The following is an 8,342-nucleotide window of genomic DNA, read 5'->3' on the forward strand; positions in this document are numbered from 1 at the left end:
CAGGTGAACACGCTCTTCAGAGCCACCTGCGTCACTTCCCCGTCCCCAGCAGCACCAGGACATTTACCCTTTGCCACTTCCCTGCCGGCACCTGCAAGAATTGCCCGCCCGGCTTTTTCCCCCCTAAAAACACCCGCCTGTTTTTCCCATCCCGGGGCTCCAGGCTGCGGCTCAGCTGCTGTTCGGTGTTTCCCAGGAGCAGCCCGAGCCTGGTGGCAGCACGGAGCACCGTGGCACTGCAGGGCCCCGACAGCACCCTCGGGCCGGGCTTGGGTGCTGGCACTGGATAGAACACTCCCACGGAAGCTCTGATTCACCCTCCCGAAAGTTGTAATTCCATGTCTGAGGTCAGAGCTTGGGCAAACAAAGCAGCGTTGGGTTTTTTTCCCTGTGCCAGCTCCTTCCCCCCGTGCCAGGGGATTCTTTGCACACCCTTGTGAAGAGCAGCGTGGAAAGCAGGAGGGGGGGAGCAGGGTGGGCTGGGGAGCCTTGAGGGTGCTGTGAGGGCAGGGTGGGCTCTGCCCCCCAGCACTGACGGGGCTGTTCCCTTCCCCCTGCAGATCATCCGGGTGCAGTCGCCAGAAGGGGTGAAGCGAATCACGGCCACGAAGAGAGAGACGGTGGCCACGTTCCTCAAGAAGGTGCCTGGGGCCTCTTGGGGCCTTCCCTGCTCACTTGGTGGGGCTCCCGTGGGACTTGGGGAGCACCTGTGGCTCATCCAACCCTGTGGCTCTCCCTGCTGGCCGCGGGGAGGAGCAGCATTCCTCATGGAAAACAGGGGGTTTTCTTGCTGTAGCCCAAACCGGTTTGCTGACAGAAATTAGTACAGTTAAAGAAGGAAACTCACTGCACTTTGCAGCTGGAGTTTCCCGGGCTGGGATGTTCCCTGTGGGAGGACAGGTTTTTAGGGAGAAACTGACTGACAGTGGCCCAAGAAAGCAGGTTGGTGGCCAAACCTGCTGCAAGGGCCTGGCCCCTCCAGTTAAAGCTCAGCTGGTTGGTTTGCATTTTTAATATCGTTTTAATGTGCTTTTTGTGCTGCTGGTTTTCCAGTGTGGCTTTGGAGAGAGCATGGAAGGGATTAAAGTGAGCTTTTAAGGCAATGTGGGAGCGTCTGGGATCTCCAGGGAAAGGTTTCCAGCCACAGAAGATGTTGAGGGTTTGGAGCTGCTGGGTGTGGATCTGGCTGGAACTTGTTCCTGGGTCTGATGGAACTGCTCAGTGTTTAAAGTTTGCTCTTTGTGGGAGAGCAGTTCTCCATTTGCTTCCCCCTGGAGCTCTGCTGTAACCTGGAATCCTCCCATTGAGATTTCATAGAATTTCTTTGCTTGGTAAGAGAAGTACTTTGTGTTCCTGTGTCTGAAGGAGTCCTGTGGGTCAGCTGGGATTCCTTTACCCCCACGAGGGGGAACTGGACCCTCTGCTGTCTGTGAGCCATTTGCTTTGTCCAACAATCCCCACCTGCCCAAGTGAAAATCCTGATGGATTTCAGGTCAGAGCCACCTGCTGCCCCCTCCAAGCAGTCCAACCCCGGGAAGAAAAGCCTTGCTTTCAGAATCCCTGGAACCTGAGCAGAACAAGCTGCTGGTTTGCAAGGGCTCATGTTACCTGTGGAACAATCCTGCAGTTGGAACAAAAGCCTCAGCACTCACTGGAGGTGCCTGTTGATCCAGGGAAAATGATCTCCTCGTGCTGAGCTGAGCACAAGGAGTGTTTGGGCTTCTTCCCTGGTGCAGGGGTTGCTTGAAAGAGAAAACCAGCACATTTTGCCATGTAAGATCCCTGCACATGAACAGCTGTGGATTTTAACACTGAAATGGGAATCCATGGGGTGGATTTCATATGCAGCTGGATAGCTGAAATGAAAGAGGCATCAAATTGCTGCTTCTGTGCTGGCAATTAACTTAGATCTCCTTCTTGACGAGGAGAAGCTGCTTTATTTTGATCAAAATAAAGGCTATTAACTTAATAATTTAGGAGGAAACTTTTCATCTAGAGAAACTTCTAAATCTTTTAAGTGGCAAAATATGAACATTTCTATTGCTGTGAAAAGGTTTGATTGATTAAGAGTCAAGTGGCCTTAAACTGAGCTGGGGAGAGGGTGAGTGGGGAAAAAACCTGCCTGAGGACTGAGGGATGGTTGTTGTGAGGGTGATTTCCTCACACTTGTGGCTGCCCCATCCCTGGAAGTGTTGAAGGACAGATTGGATGGGGCTTGGAGCAGCCTGGTCTGGTGGGGGTGGGACTGGGTGATCTTCAAGGCCCCTTCCAACCCAAACCAGTCTGGGATTCTGTGATAATTCTATCAGAAGAAAAGAGGCAAATGGAGGAAAACAAGAGCAGCAGGAAGAGTGAAACTCGTGTAGTAGCTGGTAGGGGAGAGTGGAGCAGAGGGCAGGAGATCCTCAGAGGTGAAGATCCAGTCTAATAAATTCTGGTCATAGGAAGGTGGGAATGACTTGGCTGGAGTGAGAGAACTGGGATCATGGAGAGGAGAGTTTCCCTGCTGTGGTCGTGATGGTGCTCACCTGGATTGAGATAAAATGCTGCCTTTGGGTAGTGTGAGTGAGATACATGTTCTCTTTAAGTTCCTTTTTTTAATTGATTGTTTGTGTCACTGAGTGTTTCTGGTTTTCTCTTTGGGATGAATTCGGCTGAAGTTTTGCAGTTTTGTGTTCCCTGAACTTAGTGTTTGCTCTGAGCAGCTTTCTACATCTGACCAAGGGGTGTGAGATACCTCAAACCTTGTCATTCTTCTTTCTCTTTCAGGTGGCAAAAGAATTTGGTTTCAGGAATAATGGGTTTTCCGTGTACACCAATAGAAACCGGACAGGAGAGATCACAGCTTCACAAAACAAGTCCCTCAACTTGCTGAAAATCAAGTGAGCCCTGACAGGGGGTACTGGGAGAGGGGTTTCTTGGCTTCTTTCTTGTCTTGCCTTTGCTCCTTGTGGTGAGGCAGCAGCAGGCCTCCCATGTGCTCTCCTGAAGCCTGCAGCAACCTCCCTCTGCCCTGCTTTTCCTCACACTCTCCTTTTTTTGGGGGGGGGGCAGGTCTGAGGGGGTGGCTGTGACTTGAGGGACTGTCCCAAGTCCCTTTTCCCTCCTGGACCTGTTGCTTCTCTCCATAGGCTCCTTTCACCTTCCTCATTTTCCCTCAGTCATGTCTCCTGTTTATAAGATTTGCATTTCTTGTGCAGAGCAGCAGGAAGAGGTGGCTGATGGAGGGGCTTGGGGCAGCCAGGCCTGCCTGGCTGTGTGCAGCTGGTGATGAACCACATGTTCTTCTGGGCTCCGGGAGGTCTGTTCCCCAGCAGCAAACCCTGAGAGCCCTGTGTTCTTTTTCCCCACCCCTAGGCACGGTGATATGCTGTTCCTCTACCCCTCCAGCCCAGCTGGCTCCTCCTCAGAGACCATGGACACCTCTGTCTCCCAGGGCTTGCGGCCCGTGGGGGCCCCCCAGGTGGTGGAGGATGAGATCGACCAGTATCTGATCAAACAGGATGGGAAGATTTACCGAAATCGAGACCAGCAGCTGTGAGTAGGGGTGGGCTTTGTTACTGCTGACATGTCTGGGCCTCACCAGGGCTTGCAAGGTCTTGTCTGAAGGCAGCAGCCAGGAAACCTGCCCTGGGAACTGCCCTCTGAACCACTGCTCTGTCCCTTCCAAACGTTCACAAGGGAAAACAGCCCTGGCCATTGTCCTGGGAGGTTAAATCGAGCTCTGGTGAAGGAAGGAAGCTGATACCAAAATCCCAGGGTCTTTGCCAGGAAGGACTCATTCAGAGCATCTATTGTTCAGATCAAGGTGACCCCATGCTATGGGACTTGTGATCGTGTATTTTGTGCTCCTAGGACATTTGGGGCTCACTAGATTAGAATGAATACTTTGAATTCTTCCCCAGGATGTCCTGGCAGCTGGTGCTGTGGAGCAGCCCTGGGTTGTGCTCAGTGTGTGCCATATTGCTCCATCAGCAGGGGCCTGCAGCAGCTTCTCTTCCATATGGTCTCCATATGTAGCTCCCTGATGGTTGGGTCCCAGGGTGGCAGGGCCAGGTCTCATCTCCCAAGAGAGGCACAGGCAGGGAAGCAGCTGGAGCAGCTGCCTCAGTGTCACCCAGCCAGCACTGAGGTCAGGTTTGGTTCCTAAATCATGGGCAGCTCCTCTGGCAGAGCAGGGACCTGAGCTGGGTCAGTGTTTCTGGCTGCCCTGCAGCCTCTCCGTGCTTGGGCAGATCCTGCAGTTGGATTTGATGACCTTAAAGGTCTTTTCCAACCTAAACGATTCTGTGGCACAGCCTTGGATCTCTGTCTGCAGCACCTCATCTAGGGTGTCCTAAGCAGGAGCACTTGATGTGTCTTCAGATCCAGCCACTCCTTGTAAAGGAAGAACACAGAAGTGAAGGGAATGAGTGGAAGTATCCAAGGGCAGAGAGGTGGAAGTGAGACTTGGGTCTCTGCCCACTTGATTTTTGGCTTCCTTTCCATCACATGCATTTCTAAACTTGCTGTGAAACCCGGGAGTCCATTTTGCTCACAGAAACTCAACCAATTCCAGCTTTGCCAACCCCCTGAGCTGCAAGCAGCTTAGGTAAACAAAGCAGCTTGTATGTTTGGTAGAAGTAATAATGCAATGGTGAGTTAATACTGCTGTAAATCTACACTGATGCCACTAAAATCTCCTCTGTCTGGCTGGTTGGGTTTTATTGCTCATCATTAACAATGTCCCAGTTGGCTCGTGGCGTGGTGTCTGTCCTGGTTGTTGGTTTGGGGCTGCAAAGTCCCTTCTGAAGGCCTTGAGTGAAAATTTTACAGAATTTTCCCTTGCAACAGAATCTCTTGCCCTTCCCCGTTGTCTTCTCTGCCATATAGTTTATCTTTAGTGCTGCAGCAGCAAGGAAGTTTGGAGACAACAGAGCCTTTAGGTGGAAAAATCCTATCTAACCTTTTCAGGCTGGTGATAAATGAGGGAAGTGTCACATTATTGAAGCAATAAAGGCAAAACCCACCACTCCACGGCAGGAACATTGTCTTTCACTAGACCACATTTTTCACCAGAATAAATGAAGGTATTGTTCTTAGCAGGGAGCCAAAGCTCAGCAGTGGATATTTATGAGAAAAAGAGTGTGTCTGGGCTTGTTCCTGTGTTTGTGAGTGCAGATCAATCTGAGCAGGAGGGGATGCTGGTGCTGGGCTGGCTGCATTAGCAGCCTTTAGTGGTCCTTGCTGGACATTATCTGCCACAATCCTTTCTTAAAAGCCTTTGCTGCAGCTGGATCCCATCCGTTTTGTCCTCACCAGAGCCAACATCTTTGCTCCTCCCTAGGGCCCTGCCTTTGAAAACTCCCACTGACCTTGTGGTGGGGCAGACGTTGGGGGAATGTTGTTGTTGTTTGGGGTTGTTTCTTTCCAAGCCATCACCACAAAAGGAGATATTTCCCCCTCTGGTAACTTTACCCAGCAGGTTTTTATCTGCCCGCTGAACACACACTTCCCTGTTTGTTCCAGACCATCCTCTAGTGCCTGATAAAGGGGGAATGTTTTAGTTGCCTTTTTGCTCAGCCCCCCGGGCCAGCCCTCTGACGTAGGTTTGAAATCCTTTGCACTGAAACACGACCCCGTTGTGGGGCTGTAAAACTTGAGCAGCCGTGACCTGAGCGGGGCTCACGTGGCTGCTCAGGGAGCAGAGCTGAGGGTCAGACCCGGGGGGCTGGGGGGTCTGATCTTCACCTGGGACTCTCAGATCGAGCCTGAAGCTGTTGCTGTCTCTTTATGTGAAATGACCTTGTGGGGACCCCTCTGTAGCATTCCCCGGGGGGGTGGGGGGTTTCTCAGAGCCATGTGAGTGCACAAACCTGCCACACCTCTGGGTCCAGAGGAGCTGCTGCACTCGGGCTCTTCCCTGATTTAGGATTTCACACTGCTGCTCCTTCTCTTCACGCAGGTGTCGCCACGGCCCCCTGGGTAAATGTGTGCACTGTGTCCCACTGGAGGTAAGAGCAACGAGAAGGTGCTCCACAAAGTCACACACCCACTTGGGTTCAGTTTTCTGCTTGGAATGCTCTCCCTCAGAGAGCTGCCCAGGTAGGGATGGTAGCTCTGGGTCAGAGGCCTGCTGTGCACTGTCAGAGGTGCTGGATCTCATCCAGGATCACTGAAGCTACAGGCCTTTGTGACCCTGTTTGGTTTTTTTTCTGGTTACTGCTTTTGTTTTCTGCAGTAATGAGTTTAACAGAAAGTGCTTTAGAAAAGCTCCAATATATTCTCTGGATCCTCTCGTTCCATGTATCCCAGCACTTCCCAGTTTATCCATGTATTATTCAAACTGAAGGCAGCTCCAGTGACACCTACAAATGTGCTGGGCTCTGTGATTTACGGCAGGAGGCAGCGATGCCTCAGAAGTCCCTGCCAGCCAGGATGGCAGTTCCCTGCCGTGGGCTGGGAAGTTCTTTGGCCTTGTTTGAGCAGCTGGGCTTTTTGTTTGCCGTTTGATATTGAAAAGGAAAAAAAGCACTCTGCCTTTGAGGCTCCTCCTGATTTGTGGAGCCAATCTGTTACAAAAGTAGGAGGTGATAACCGAGCGGGCTGTTGTGGGCCCTGCTGTTCCTGCCACAGGAGGAGCTGCCTGGAAAATGAGCCGAAATCTTCTTGATTGTTTCCACATTGAGAGCGATTGGGGTTGACTCTAGAACATCCATTTGTTCAGTGATCAGTGTATGAGCAGACAGGTGCCTGACCTGCCTTTTCTTTGTGTGGTGGTTTTTGGCAGCCTTTCGATGAGGATTATTTAAACCATCTGGAACCCCCTGTGAAGCATATGTCCTTCCATGCCTACATCAGGAAGCTGACTGGAGGGGCCGACAAGTAAGAAAATATCTTGTCTTGAAGTTGGAGCTGCTTTTTCTTTTTTTTTTTTTTTTTTCTTTCAAATACCAATGGAAGTACAGGCAGGTCTCACCAGAGTAGTGTTGGGTACAATTATTGAATGGCAAAGTGAGGAGAAAACAGCACAGTAAATAAAAAATAAGCTGGGGGGGAGAAGACGGGGAAAAAAGAAGGCCAAATGGAAGGAAAGAGGTTCCCTAATTACACCAAGCTCTGAGCCTGGGTCTCAAATCCTGTGGAGAAACATTGGGACTGTGCTGGCCTTGGGGAGCTTTTATCCACCAACATTTTTAATTACCTCCAAACGTGAGCAGCACAGAAAGAGGAGCCTGACATTGCTCAGGGCTTGGTTCTGCTCTGTCACATGCTCCCTGTGCTCTTAGAGAAACCCTTTCCTTTTGTGGTGCTGTGGTTCACCACCCTCCAACTGGGAAAGAAGTGGTCCCACCCTGCAACGGGATGGAGGATGCTATGGGACACAGTGCTGAGCAGAGCACTGAAAGAAGCATTTCTTCCTGGCACATGCGTGCAGTGAAGGATCTGAAACCCCCTTGGGTGGTGTCAGGGAGCCCACTGTGTTGTGAAATGCAGCTCCTTTAAATACATTATGCAGAGGTGCCACCTTCTCTCCCCTATCCCTAAATGCCACTGGGATTTTCTGATGTCTTTGTGAAATGCAGCTCAAGGCTGCAATGCTTTGATTTGAAGAGAACTTCCCTTTGCAGGAAGCCTTCTGCACATGAAAGGAACTCTAATTTGCCCTGCCAGTGTCATCTATCACTTCCCATGTGCTGCATAAATTATTTAAGCAGGATCCTATGAGTTTTCTTCACTGCTCTTGCTCTAATACCTGTTCAGGAGCTGGGCCAGGAGCCTCATGACCTCCCTGGATGAGTGGGCAGCAGAGGTGGCCTGGGGAGAGCATGAATGGAACATCCTCCCCCAGTGGGTCTTTGCTTTGAGATCCTCTGAAGATGCAGAGTATTGGTGCCATCATGTCTCCTCTGCCCTGCTTCCTCTGTCAGAATTCTAGCCACTTGCTTTTTTTTTATTATTAAGAAGCATCTACTGTGCTAACAGCACCTTTCTCTTTTCCTGCTTGCAGGGGGAAATTTGTTGCCCTGGAAAACATCAGCTGCAAGATCAAATCGGGCTGTGAAGGGCACCCTCCTTGGCCAGAAGGCATTTGCACCAAGTGCCAGCCAAGTGCCATCACCCTCAATAGACAGGTGAGACCAAGCTCGTGGGAGCCCTTCTGCTTAAAGCTGAGAAGGGACTTGACTTGGAGAAATGACTTAATGAGCAGCCAACTTGGAGCAAAAAGCCTTTGTGTATTGGCAGTTGTTGGGGAAACGACTGCTGAGCTCTTCAGTCCTTGCAGCAAAGGGCTCCAAGGTGGATCTGGGTCAGCAGTTTCCCCTTAACGAGGAGGACATCTGAGCTGGCACCACTAGTGA

The 8,342-nt window shown here is 51.1% G+C and overlaps 1 protein-coding gene across 1 annotated transcript in view; it reads left to right on the forward strand.

Moving 5' to 3' along the window:
* The first annotated feature begins 338 nt into the window (after window positions 1-338).
* The window catches only part of NPLOC4 (nuclear protein localization 4 homolog (S. cerevisiae)), a 25,511-nt gene continuing 17,507 nt past the window's right edge, over window positions 339-8,342 (forward strand). Inside the window, exons 1-7 of the mRNA XM_010002815.1 lie at window positions 339-347; window positions 561-641; window positions 2,770-2,882; window positions 3,358-3,537; window positions 5,945-5,993; window positions 6,770-6,864; window positions 7,991-8,114. Coding sequence (XP_010001117.1) covers window positions 339-347; window positions 561-641; window positions 2,770-2,882; window positions 3,358-3,537; window positions 5,945-5,993; window positions 6,770-6,864; window positions 7,991-8,114 — 651 coding nt within the window. The remainder of the gene's footprint in view (window positions 348-560; window positions 642-2,769; window positions 2,883-3,357; window positions 3,538-5,944; window positions 5,994-6,769; window positions 6,865-7,990; window positions 8,115-8,342) is intronic.

Source organism: Chaetura pelagica, unplaced genomic scaffold, assembly GCF_000747805.2.
Source record: "Chaetura pelagica isolate M959 unplaced genomic scaffold, ChaPel_1.0 scaffold47, whole genome shotgun sequence".
Taxonomy (NCBI): Eukaryota; Metazoa; Chordata; class Aves; order Apodiformes; family Apodidae; genus Chaetura; species Chaetura pelagica.